This window comes from Pelobates fuscus, chromosome 10 (genome assembly GCF_036172605.1).
Source record: "Pelobates fuscus isolate aPelFus1 chromosome 10, aPelFus1.pri, whole genome shotgun sequence".
NCBI lineage: Eukaryota > Metazoa > Chordata > Amphibia > Anura > Pelobatidae > Pelobates > Pelobates fuscus.
Window position 1 is genome coordinate 16,612,796 of NC_086326.1, and position 14,258 is coordinate 16,627,053.

The 14,258-nt window shown below is 38.4% G+C and overlaps 1 protein-coding gene across 3 annotated transcripts in view; it reads right to left on the reverse strand.

Moving 5' to 3' along the window:
- Positions 1 to 297: 297 nt before the first annotated feature.
- ARMH3 (armadillo like helical domain containing 3) overlaps positions 298 to 14,258 on the reverse strand; it is a 115,957-nt gene continuing 101,996 nt past the window's right edge. For all 3 annotated transcript variants that reach the window (XM_063435115.1, XM_063435116.1, XM_063435114.1), the window contains 2 exons: positions 5,772 to 5,888; positions 298 to 1,740 (listed from right to left, as the gene is read on the reverse strand). In XM_063435115.1, coding sequence (XP_063291185.1) covers positions 1,648 to 1,740; positions 5,772 to 5,888 — 210 coding nt within the window. In that variant the 3' untranslated portion in view covers positions 298 to 1,647. The remainder of the gene's footprint in view (positions 1,741 to 5,771; positions 5,889 to 14,258) is intronic.

Consider the following 14,258-nt stretch of genomic DNA (forward strand, 5'->3'; position numbering starts at 1 on the left):
GGAGCTTTTTGACAGCCGTGCAATAAAATATGAATCACAATGACTTGCGTTGGATAAGTTAATGTAAAATTAATGTCACATACATAAACTGAATCTGTCACATTTGAGTAGATCACTTTTGAATCCAGCAAATAAACATTATTAAATCCAAATCAAAGCAGCAATTTCTCCGTGTTACACCCACCAGGTTAGATTTTCCAAATATTGACATTAGTGAAACTTGCTCTTGAAAATATTGGATTGCCAGGAACCCGGGTGATTCCTGCAATTTTGCTTCTTTCATTTTTTTTCTTTACATTTTTAATGTATTATTGCTACAGTCCATAAAAAAGTGGAAGATATACTGAATTGTTCCTTTATGAAGACTACAGGTCTCTGCAAAGATGGAGATTTCTTCCAAATTAGAAAATGTGTAATATATGGCAACTTAAAAAAAAGTAAAAGATATTTTGGTAATGTAAATCCATCAAGTGTTAATTGTCAGGGATTCAAAGTGAACTGCAAGTATTTCAGGCCAAATTAGCCATATTGGATCCTCCACGTCAGTGACGTTTCAGTTCTGCTGTTTTGGCTAAAATTCTTGACAATCTTGTAGCCCAGACATTTCAAGAGTTAGTAAAGGAAATCTGTACTGCTAGCTTTATAAATCTCTCTGCCCACCCATGACAGTGTAAGGGTTAACAAATAATATTTACATTGCAGTACTAAGACTGCCTTTATGTTCTCTACCAGAACCCGCTACTAGAGGCGCTTCTTGCAGTTGACTATGTGAAACGACGCTGAACATCCTTACACTTTGCATGAGGATGTCCAGCGTCTTCTAAAACCCCAAAGGGAAGCACTGAGTCAATGTTTTCCTGTGGGGAAGATGTAATGCACGCACAGGGCTCGCTGAATGCACATTAGGTCTTTCCCATCAGCTGACGTCGGCAGAGGAGGGGTTCGATCCAGAGGCAAGGGACTTTGGCGCTGGAATCAGACAAGTGAAAAGTTTAGTTTTTTAAACCCTTTACTGGGCATGAAGGAGGAGAGGGGCAGAAGAAACCTTTTCCTTTAAAGACTGATATGTAAACATGTCCACAAAATCTCATGTACACTTTTCACATCTTTATCATACCAATATAAAATATTTTACAGATGCTTCCATTTGTTCTTTGTTTGTATTATCTTTGATAAAGGAATAAAAAAGCAGGTAAGTACACCTTCACATAAAATAGTGATTTATTCACTGCAATGCAATGATCAGAATTCATTTATCACAGTATACAAAAAAGTCCACTGGAAAACACTTTTTAATGGTTTCCCAAATCTGCTTCACTAACCTGTCGTGTCTATGTAGGAAAAACAAAGAAGGATTCTGGATAAGTCAGTCTCACCATTAACTTAATTTCCTCTAAAAAATAAAATTGCACAAGTAAAGTCTCAAGCAGTCTCTAGGAAGCGAAGTTTTCATTTCCATTCTTTTAGTTGGACAATATATTTGGAACAAGGGGGACCTGAATTCATCAAAGACCTATGTTTGTACTCTAAAAAGGCAGGTTATGTGTAAAGGAAATAGAAACACTGACGCAACAGTCCATCCACAGTGCTAGTAGAAATGTGTCCCAGCTCTTCTGGTGGCCATCTGATCACATCAGGAGTTCATTTTCATGAAATGGTTGAAAATTCCTTCAGAAGAATTTCCTGGCTCAGTGTGTTAAAAGCAAGATTCTTCCGAACATTGATGCTGATTGATCGAGCCTAAAAGAGAACAAATTGTGATCACTTCAACTCCTTTTAGTACATACTCCAATTCAGACGTAAACCGTATAAAATCATATTTCTACGTACATTCATTACAGAAGATACAAAGTATCTTCATATTACTTGTTGGCAAATAGAGATGTCCCGAATAGTTCGTGGCGAACATAGCTTGTTCGCGGTCACCGCGGCGGGCGAACATATGCGATGTTCGGTCCGCCTCCTATTCGTCATCATTGAGTAAACTTTGACCCTGTACCTCACAGTCAGCAGACACATTCCAGCCAATCAGCAGCAGACCCTCCTTCCCAGACCCTCCCACCTCCATGACGAATAAGGGGCGGACCGAACATCGCATATGTTCGGCCGCCGTGGTCGAACGCGAACAAGCTATGTTCGCCGGCGAACTGTTCGGGACATCTCTATTGGCAAATAAAAGTCGCTAGGCCCATTTAATATTATCTCTATAAAGAACAGGATTGATTATTTAAAGGAACACTATAGTCACCTAAAATTACTTTAGCTAAATAAAGCGGTTTTAGTGTATAGATCATTCCCCTGCAATTTCACTGCTCAATTCACTGTCATTTAGGAGTTAAATCACTTTGTTTCTGTTTATGCAGCCCTAGCCACACCTCCCCTGGCTTTGATTGACAGAGCCTGCATGGAAAAAAAAAAACTGGTTTCACTTTCAAACAGATGTAATTTACCTTAAATAATTGTATCTCAATCTAAATTGAACTTTAATCACATACAGGAGGCTCTTGCAGGGTCTAGCAAGCTATTAACATAGCAGGGGATAAGAAAATCTTAATTAAACAGAACTTGCAATTAAGAAAGCCTAAATAGGGCTCTCTTTACAGGAAGTGTTTATGGAAGGCTGTGCAAGTCACATGCAGGGAGGTGTGACTAGGGTTCATAAACAAAGGGATTTGACTCCTAAACGGCAGAGGATTGAGCAGTGAGGCTGCAGGGGCATGTTCTATACACCAAAACTGCTTCATTAAGCTAAAGTTGTTCAGGTGACTATAGTGTCCCTTTAAGCCAAGGACGGTCCAAAACACATCCTACTTTCTTTTATTTTCCCTTTCTCAAAGTTATAGTTTCTTGCTTTTGGTTTTCACTCCCCCCCTCTCATATAGAAGGATTAAGTATTCTGTAAAGACCTACAATTGTAATCAAATTATTCAATAGTTCAACCCCCACTGAAAATCAGGTTTATTGCCAAAATGTCCACACTTTCAGCTGTTTGCAATGAACAAATCTACCACTTCAGCTGTAAGGCTATTCCATGCATCCACTACCCTCTCAGTAAAGTAATACTTCCTGATATTTTTAAACCTTTGCCCTCTAATTTAAGACTATGTCCTCTTGTTGTGGTAGCTTTTCTTCTTTTAAATATAGTCTCCTCCTTTACTGTGTTGATTCTCTTTATGTATTTAACCCCTTAAGGACCAAACTTCTGGAATAAAAGGGAATCATGACATGTCACACATGTCATGTGTCCTTAAGGGGTTAAATGTTTCTATCATATCCCCCCTGTCTCGTCTTTCCTCCAAGCTATACGTGTTAAGATCCTTTAACCTTTCCTTGTAAGTTTTATCCTGCAATCCATGAACCAGTTTAGTAGCCCTTCTCTGAACTCTCTCTAAGGTATCAATATCCTTCTGAAGATACGGTCTCCAGTACTGCGTACAATACTCCAAGTAAGGTCTCACCAGTGTTCTTTACAATGGCATGAGCACTTCCCTCTTTCTACTGCTAATACCTCTCCCTATACAACCAAGCATTCTGCTAGCATTTCCTGCTGCTCTATTACATTGTCTGCCTACCTTTAAGTCATCAGAAATAATTACTCCTAAATCCCTTTCCTCAGATGTAGAGGTTAGGACTCTCAAATATTCTCTACTCTGCCCTTGGGTTTTTATGTACAAGATGCATATCCACATTAAATGTCAGTTGCTGCAGCTCTGACCATTTTTCTAGTTTACCTAAATCATTTGCCATTTGGCTTATCCCTCCTGGAACATCAACCCTGTTACATATCATCAGCAAAAAGACATATCTTACAAATGCTTCAAGTGGTTTCCCCTATTTCAACTGAAAATGCAACTTGTCCAGTCTCACAATTATTCAACGCCTTCATGGCAAGCATCTTTAGTACTTAGTAGAGCACCCGTTTGCTGTTATGACCTGCTGCATAGTTAGACATCAGTTTTTGGCAGCGATCCGGAGGAATCTTACCCTATTGCTTATGAGCAATGATATCCAGTTTAGTAATATTTTTGGGTTTGCGTGCTGCAATCGCCTTCTTCAAATGTCACCAGAGATTTTCTATAGGGTTCAAGTCAGGTGACTGTGAAGGACAATGTAGAATTTTCGAGGACTTCTTTTGCAACCGAGCTTGGTGGAATTTGAGGTATGCTTGGGTTCATTGTTTTGTTGGAAGGTCCAATGACGCCCAAGCTTCAGCTTCCTCAGAGACAGCATGATGTTTTCTCCTTGGATTTCCTGATACTTCCATAAATCCATCTTGCATTCCACATGCTGCAGGTTTCCAGTGCCATTGGATAGAAAGCAGTCCCAGAGCATCACCGAGCCACCACCATGCTTAACTGTAGGCAGAGTGTTCTTTTCAGCATATGCTTAATTCTTCTTCTTCTGATCCATTGGGCCAAAAAGTTACAGTTTTCTTTCATCGCTTCACAGAACAGAATCCCAAAATGTCTGTGACTTATATGTATGATTTAGAGCATATCGGAGCAGCCTTTTCTTTTCAGTTGTGATGTACGTCTTGGAGTTCTGACATGGAAACCTTCTGCGTTTAGTACGCGCTTTACTGCTCACTGAAACCTCAGTGCCTGTTGCCACCAACTCTTGCTGCAGGTCTTTTGCAGTCACTCGCAGGTGTTTCACAACCTTCCTTCTCAGAAATATGGTTGCAGCCATTGATAGCTTCCTTTTTCTGCCCTGTTCAGGTAGTGTTAACACTGTTCTTTCAACTTTGAACTTGCAAACTATGATTCTAATAGTGTCTCTAGGAACATTCAGTGCCTTAAATATCTTTTTGTATCCTGATCCTTGTTTGTGAAGGGTGATAATCTCTTCTCTTAACTTTGTGGACTATTCTTTTGGCTTAGCCATATTTCTAACTTGCAGTCAAACGTTACACTCCAAAAAACCCTAGCCAGTTCAGGTATTTCAGCTCAAGCACACCTGGTGCAACTAACGAAGCCCTTAATTATAGTTGCACCAGGTGTGCTTGAGACAAAACCTGTTTTGCAAATATAGTGCTGTTGTGAGGATTCTATTCAGGGGGTTGAATAATTTTGAGACTGGAGAAGTCATTATAAGTTGCATTTTCACTGGTTTCACTTTCAAACAGATGTAATTTACCCTAAATTATTGTATCTCAATCTCTAAATTGAACTTTAATCACATACAAGAGGCTCTTGCAGGGTCTAGCAAGATATTAACATAGCAGGGGATAAGAAAATCCTAATTAAACAGAACTTGCAATAAAGAAAGCCTAAATAGGGCTCTCTTTACAGGAAGTGTTTATGGAAGGCTGTGCAAGTCACATGCAGGGAGGTGTGACTAGGGTTCATAAACAAAGGGATTTAACTCCTAAATGGCAGTAGATTGAGCAGTGAGGCTGCAGGGGCATGTTCTATACACCAAAAGTGCTTCATTAAGCTAACGTTGTTCAAGTGACTATAGTGTCCCTTCAAGCTCGTGCAGTACAAATACTTGGATGCCTCTTTAAAGATGATGCTTCCTAGTAACAGGATCATTACAGTAATCAGACGTGGGTATGGTACTTGGAGCATTCCATTATTCCTAAGAAAATGCTAGCTTCTATTCCTTTAGCAGAATGAAATGCCGGCAGAATACACCCTAGCTTTCCAGCCTTTGACCCGGCTTTGTCACATTCTTTCATTACTTTTAAATTATTTGCTATAAGGTGAAGGTGTCAGTACCAATCTATTCAGAATATAGGCTTAATTGCTTAAAGAGAATAGAAAACTCACCAACTCCTTAAAGAAAGCCGCTTCTCTATGCTGTTCGGAATATCTCTCGTATTGATCTAAGCCATCCTGAAGTTTCAAGGTCAGGGTGTCATAGTTGGATCGCACAACTTCTAAAACCTATTAAACATAAAAGAAAACAGTGACATATATAAAACACATTAATTAAACAATATTCTTATACTGAAAACAGGACAGCTCAACGTTCAATAATCCGGTCTGATATAAACATTTTATATGAAGCAGGCATCTTATTAGGTGGATATATTTCTAAGGAGGTAGGATCCTCCTTTTGTCTCCAGAATTCCGCACCACATGGACTCCACGAGTTGCTGGAGACATTACTGTGGTCATACTGACTCTACAGCACGATCAAAGTTCTGGATTTTCATACTGGGAACCACCAATCTTCCTCATCCAATAACTATTGAGATCTACAGGCTGAGCAGGGAACTGGAGTAAAGTCATAATTATGTTTGTGAACCCAGCTACAGATGGTGTGTGCTTTGTGGCTTGGAGTATTATCCATCTGGATACGATGAGACTGCTCCCATAAAGCGATGTGTAGACAACAGCAATGTTTGTGTGTGCAATTGATGCTCAGATTATATTAAGGACCCTAAAAAGTTATTAGAAGAAAGCATTCCCCTGAATGCTGCCACCCGCCCCATGTGTTCCCTCAGTGTGTAGGGGATTTAGAAAAATACCCCTTTCTGTCTCAGAGATTTCTAGCTGTAGACAACAAGGTGAATTGACGTAGCAGGCGAGCTTACACTTAAATGGCCATTGAAGTGATACTAAAAAACCTCCAGCTATTTAATGTGCCTAGCGATTTGGGATAGTGCGCAAGTAACTCTTTTCTTTGGTTTTTATTAAACCCCCAACGAGCCTGTACTTCTAAAGTGGAGTCATCACTTATCTGGAAATTAAACTATAGAATAAAACACTGAAAATCACCCAAATTTGTGTTAACCTTTTTTCAAGAGAAGTTCTCTTTTTGTTTAATTTTATATTGCAGACTCAGCCATTGTAGTCCAGTTCAGACAAGGCAAAGCCAGGGCAACCATTGCAAATGAGGAGAAATAGAAACATTGTTTCAGGTTTCCTATTCTCTGAGTTTTCATTATAAAGACTGGGGGGTGCAAAGTACAGAAGCGTATAACAATGATTGACAGGGAGCTAAGATGGAAGTGATCAATGGCAGTGCACTTACATCTAACTTTATTTTTCACACATCACACATGGATATTTGATAAAAACCAAGACCACTAAGTGACCAGCAGTTCCCGACTCACTGCTTAGTAAACCACAATACAGAGCGAGGATACATCTAACGATAAGGGGGAACACATGTGGCTCTTGCTCTTACGTTGGTTACATAGAAATGTGAATAATAAAAGGAGGTTTCATTAGGGATGATAAAATAAAATTAAAATAAATTAGTTGGTTTTAAAGATTAAAGTTGAGCTTTTTTTAACCTAGATTACTATGTAACGATGTTGTTCCGTCAATGCTTTAAATGCCTTAAACGGTCACAACCAGCAAAAGGAACAGCCCCAGTCCTGCACTAGTACATACATTGCATTTCTACATAACAGATTGCTTTGGATCATCAATGAATGCCTCAACAGACAATATGTATTAAGGCATGGAACATAGTAACATACTAATCTAGTGCTGGAAATAAAAGATTCAGGCCCATCAAATTCAACTGTCCATCATATACATTGCAATTCTTGCTTTAATAACAGACTGTGCACATACAGTATCCGGCATGTAAAGTCAGGTAGAACATGCTCGTTTCGGAATATGCAAGAATACTGGAGGAACTAGCAAGGGTGGTTTTAACTCTTAGCAGCTAGCTATTTTACTGTTGCTGAACTATCCATCATTCTCAGCCGACCTCTAGCAAGACAATGGATGCAAATGATCACGGAAGATGATGATCAACAGACAGAGGGTTGAGTATCGTTTGACAATCCCAGATCACTGTCATTGAATAGACTTAAAGGATCACTATAGGGTTAGAAACACAAACATGTATTCCTGACCCTATAGTGTTAAAACTACCATCTAGCCCCCCTGTGCCCCTCATGCCTCCATAAATATAGTAAAAATCTTACTGTATTCAAGCCTGAAGCTGTAAATCTACATGCTGTTAGACTCAGAAAAACAAGCAGTCTGCTGACATGTTGTAGCCTGATCCAATCACAGTGCTTCCCCATAGGATTGGCTGAGACTGATATGGAGGCAGATCAGGGGCAGAGCCAGCATCATTCAAACACAGCCCTGGCCAATCAGCATCTCCTCAGAGATGAATTGAATCAATGAATCTCTATGAGGAAAGTTCAGTGTCTGCATGCAGAGGGAGGAGACACTGAATCACAGGATGCTGTGCACAGTGCTGCCCTGTGCTCTGCTGACAGCAGATCTGAGTGGATGGAGGCATATTATGCCTCAATCAACTCGGAAGTCCCTCTGGTGGCATTCTGAGTGACTGCAACTGGAGGTGTTCCTAGCTTTCAATGTAAACACTGTATTTTCTCAGAAAATACAATGTTTACATGAGAAAGGCTGCAGGGAGCTATAGTTCTCACCTGAACAACCTCATTAAGCTGAAGTTGTTCAGGTGACTATAGTGTCCCTTTAAATTTAGCAGTCCTTTTATTGGTCAAAATTCATCAATGAAACCAAGAAGGCAATGTTCGACATTCCGCTAGCCAGTACATCTTTGTTGTTATAGAAACGGTTAAATATTTGACATATGCAATATACAAGTCTGATTTTTCTTTACATTTTAACTTCAAGACTTTATCACTTGTCACCAAAATAAACCCCAAATATCAGATTGTGGTGCAACCTGGACATGTTCGGGTTTAGAAACAGGTTTTTGACTACTGTAATTTAAAGTGGGTTTAGATAGACAAGATGATACTTTTTTTTCTATCAATTTTCTATCAATTCCTGTAAATTGTTTTTATTTGAGGCAAATTAGTAATTTCATTGTTGAACAATTTTAGAATCTTTCAGTAGCATTAAAACTGCCAACAAGAGCCAAGTAAGTAACTATGTATAGATAAATCGCTATACGCTCTTTATGAGGCCAGAGATTAAAAAGCGAAGAAAGAGTTATAGTTAAACTATTTGTCTGAACAGTAAACTACTTTAGAGATAATAACGTGTTCTATGTACACGGAAGTGCTGATAAAAACATTCACTGGACATCTTTCAAATCCAAGTATGCCGGCTCTATTACAAAGCGATGAATTGGTACACTGAAAATATCATCTCTCATGAAGAGACAAAGATAGTGGCAGTGTTTACACATCCCATTTTAGAGATTAAATGTCTCTGATTAACTGTGGCAAAGCACAAATGTTTGGAGCTGCATCTAAAGTAACAATGGAGTGTGCTACGTTGTCACATAGGAGAACATCATTTGGATCTCCTATCAGTGAACCGACCAGTGTCTATTCTAAATTAAACAGGTCAACACTGAAAGTCCTTATAGAGTTATTCTCTATTTGGAACCAATGAGAATTCCATTACAAAAGAAAAGCAGATAAATACAGACATCCCAAAGTAAGAGCTTCAATAATCCTGTATTTAAATTGGAGAAGGGCATTCACTTCAGTTTAACCCATAAACTATACTAGTTAAATTACCAGTATACCACAAAACATATGGATGACACGTACATCTTCAGAGAGGTTTAGATATAAATTTGTCCGCTGCTGCTTGAAAATTGGCAGCAAATGTGTCGATTAAAAGATATACCTACCTAAATATCTTTCTCCGTACTAAGCATGGTGTCCTGGATTAGATATGTGGCTGTGCAGCTGCCTCAACTGATTCCCAAAACTTTAAACACGGGTGAGTACATTGTGGTTTTGAGGTGCAGCTGTATCTGTGGGGGACAGTCTAATCCAACTATGGACTAGGGATCTATAACATTAGGAATACAGGCTTCCTTTAAAGAGCAGACTGGTACACGAATGTGTACATTAAATGAGAAGACTGGATTTATTCTATCACTAAGGTGAAGATTAAATAAGCATACCACATTCATTCTATACCAGATTCATTCTATTACTCAAGTGTAGATTAAATGAAAAGACCAGATAATCCCTTCACTAAAGTGTAGATTAAATGAGCAGATCAGATAAATTCTATAACTAAAGTGTAAATTAAACGACCAGGCAAATGGTTTAAAACCAAAATTTTAAGTGTTTTTTCCCCTTTCTTTTTTCTTTATTTGACTGCTAAATTTGTAAATATACAAGAAAGAAAAAGAAAAAAAATATTGAGACATTTCAAGCAGGTTGCTAAATACCAACAAATTCAAAGTAGGAATACCACAATTCCGGGGTACATTATATGGCAAACAGCTTATAAAGAACTGTCCACAAAAGAAATTTTAACAAAGTAACAAAAAATGAGTATTACACAATACAAACCACCCACACTCAATCATTCAATTCAAACGGATGTTCCTGCATCATGAGACGGGCAGAGGGCTGCCACTCCAATTGAGGGGGGATAAAACTTCTGATCTGTCTAATCGAAACAGTCACCAATATGCCAGATCTCTGTATATTAGGGTATGACTCCAATTTCCTGATACAACCCAGCTTCCATTCTAAATTGATAGTCAATCTGAACGAGTATACTTCCCCATTCTTCAAGGCCAGATGATTTCCAATTTCTGGAGCCTTCTGATATTGATCACAGGGAAGACCAATATGGAGTAGAAACATCTGATCGGTTATTTCTTTACTTCTAGCCCTAACTAATGTAAATATTGTTCACCTATAGCTAGTTAACAGAAAACATGTTTGTTATTCGTATATATTTTTTGCAATGGCAAGAAAAAAAAAAAAAAAAAAAAGATTAAAGGGACACTATAGTCATCAGATCAACTACAGCTTATTGCATTTGTTCTGGTGAGTAGAATCATTCCCTTCAGGCTTTTTGCAATGAAAAGGCAGTGTTTACAGCCTAGGGATACCTCCATTGTACACTGCCTATGTGGCTGCTAGAGGTGCTTTCTGGGGACAGTGCTGCTGACATTCAGTGTCTCCATCTTCTGGAGACACTGAAATTTCCTCATAGAGATGCATTAATTCAATGCATCTCTATGAGGAGATGCTGATTGGCCAGACCTGTGTTTGGCTTGTGCTGGCTCTGCCCCTGATCTACCTTCTTGACCGTCTCAGCCAATCCAATGGGAAAGCACTTCTGATGATGCCAGCCAAGCAGGCAGATCAGGGGCAGAGCCAGCAGCAGCAGACTTGAATAAAGGTAGGATTTTGTTATTTAGGGAGGGCGAAGGGGTACAGTACAGTAAAGTGTCAGGAATACAGGTTTGTGTTCCGGACCCTATAGTGTTCCTTTAAAACAAAATGTAGTGCTTTTTTCCAACACCAGGTTACGTTTTAAGTAAAGCAAACATATTTTTTTACATATTAGTTCATATAGATTTATGCACATACATATATTATACAGTTTTCATATTTAAATGTGAATATTGAAAGAGTGAGTCACTTCATTATAGACTGCAATGCACTGATGTGTAATATATTTAAATGCAGTGATATATATATATATATATATATTGTGATTTATTGTTAAGTACTGTGGCTGTTATCGGTATGATACAGTGAAATACACAAAACAAAACAAGAATTCAGCTCTGCTTAGTTCTGCCCATCTCGTTCCACCTCCGTGCGAGGCTTGAACCAGGAAGCCTTCGACATGGGCTCCTCTCAAACGCTCTCAGCCCATTCACAAAATAACTTAAGAAAAATATGTATTTTTCTCAAGCCATTTGTTATTGGGGTGCTCTCAGCCTATCAGCGGAGCCCCTGTTCAGGACTTCCTGATTAAAGCCTCAGAAAGAACTGGAATAAGATAGGAAGAGCTAAATATCACTGGTTTCAACAGTTTGGGGTTAAACTGTATGTTAACGCGAGGGATCTCATGGCATCATAACAACTTAATTCCAATTATTCTGGAGTCCAGAGTGTTCCTTTAAATAAGCAAATCAGAAGATTCCTGCTATTAAGGTTCTAGGTTGCTGACCTACATTGATTATAAAACGGTAACACGCTGTGCCATAAAGACAATTTTAAACAGCCAGTCTTTTCCACCCCTGTGCTTGTGAACAGCAATGTTAAATAAAGAACAAATACAAAAAAAAAATACAAAAACAACGCTCAAAGAAAATCAAAATACTAACGAGATTTCCAATAATCCTACATGAATTTACCTTACACTATGACGGCAAGGAGAAACACTGGCAAATGCCTTTGAAGTAGGTGTATTTTGTAATTTTTATTTCACAGTACGGTGAGTTTTAAATAAAGGATATTAGCAGTGCTGTCAGCCTGCAACCTATGTTGTGAAATGTCAAACTTTTATTCTGCACACTCTGTTTTGTGCTTTATCAACAACTGTATGAAATCAGGAGGTACATTTTGATAGGGAAAGTAAGAGGAAATATAAGTAGGTGTATCATATTATTTTAGGAATATTTAGCAGAAATATTTTAACTTATTATTTTAGTACACACATTTTTTTTGACATTCCAAGTTCTTCTAATTCCCTAAAATGAGACTCTGGGATGGAGCTAAACCCCATTTTAAGGCATCCTATAGATCTGGCTTCCCCAAACTCCGGTCCTCCAGATGTTGCTGAACTACAACTCACATGATTCTATGAATGTAATAGATAGGCTGAGAATCATGGGAGTTGTAGTTCAGCCACATCTGGAGGGCCGGAGTTTGGGGAAGCCTGCTACAGATAATGCATATTATTATTATCATCATTGCCAATTATATAGCGCCAACAGATTCTGTTGCGCTTTGCAATAATATTAGAGGGGGGATTTAACTATAAATAGGACAATTACAAGAAAACTTACAGGAACGATAGGTTGAAGAGGGCCCTGCTCAAACGAGCTTACAGTCCATAGGATCTATAAATGCTAAATAAATACAAACTAAGTAAAAATAAAAGATACTCACCTTTATAGTTACGGATTACGTTGCATCTCCCCAGGGTTATTGAGTCTTCTAGGAATATTTGCCCTAACTAGGAAGTAGATTAGTGGATAACAACGCTAAAATGGACACAGGAATTGGTAGACAGGGGGACTGGGGAGCGGAGAGGAGTGTGATTTAATATTTCTTACACAGCAGTTATATATAGATTAGTAATAACGGAAGAGATTGAGGGGATCAAAGAAAGTAAGAAATAGCCATCGGGAAGATGCACATAAATAGACTGCAAAACAGAGATAAATGGATACTGGATTACTAAAACGTTTTAAAAAGGCTAAATTGGAGAATTGGGTTACAGCTGCTCTAATTAAAGTGGGTCTGTCACTGAGTATTTCATAAAGATACAAGCTTTATAAAACACTGATGCTGACTGCATTGAAATTCCAACACAATCCAAAGATGCCATAAGACAAAAAACGGGGTTTGATAAATAAAAAAAACATAAGGGGGTGCGCTATACATTTAAAATATAAGTGCAGCAAAGTGCTACGTGCAAAAGTGACATAAATGCACAAATAGAAAACAAACTTAGTGAATTGTATATTATGTGCAAAAGTTGCAAGTGAATCTCTGTGTTAAAAGATATAGAAATAACTTACAAAATAAATATCATTCAGTTGTTCCAAATAGGGGATATGGTACATAAAAAAAGAAGAAAAACATAGCATAATACTGTATAAAACTATGTAAAGCAACCCAGAGAATTGAAATAAAACTCACAAGGGAAGAGCAGTGAAAGTCTGCTCTAACTTATCCAGCATGAACTCCACAACACAGGACTTGATGGTAGTGAAAGCAGCAGGATGCCAGCTGAGTAAAACTAAACGATCTTTATTTCTTCCAATAAAAAACAAAAAAAAACTCCCTTTTCCCCATAGAAGGCCAGTGTCCAATACAAAACTTTGGAGAGATAACCGCAACCGCGGTCTCTGCAGCTTGTGGCACTGTAGAAGGCACTAACGGGTTCGGAGCTCCGTGCGATCACGTGATAACGTCGTATGCGGACGTGATGGCGTGTTTCGCCTAGGCAGGCTTCCTCAGATCACGTCCTTACTTCAGCCAGGTCCGGTCTTATAAAGCCCTTGTGGTGGGCGTGATAATTGCCAATTATTCAAATGATTCAGTCTCATTCTACTGAAGTCCACAGTAAAAAAGGGGCTTGTCTACTAAATGTTAATTCTGGTAACCCACCATATTGTACATATAAGTCCAAAATAAAATGCCAAAGAGAAGATATATAAAAAAATCACTTGTTATAACCTCAAACAACATGATCAATATACATAGTCATATTACATCCAATAGTAGCCAAAATAATACAAATAATGGTTCCCAATGTATTCTCTAGTAGCAGCAAACATATGTTTTGACAATAAAATTACAGACATAAACCATATAAAATAAATTTGTACATAGAGATATGAATTTG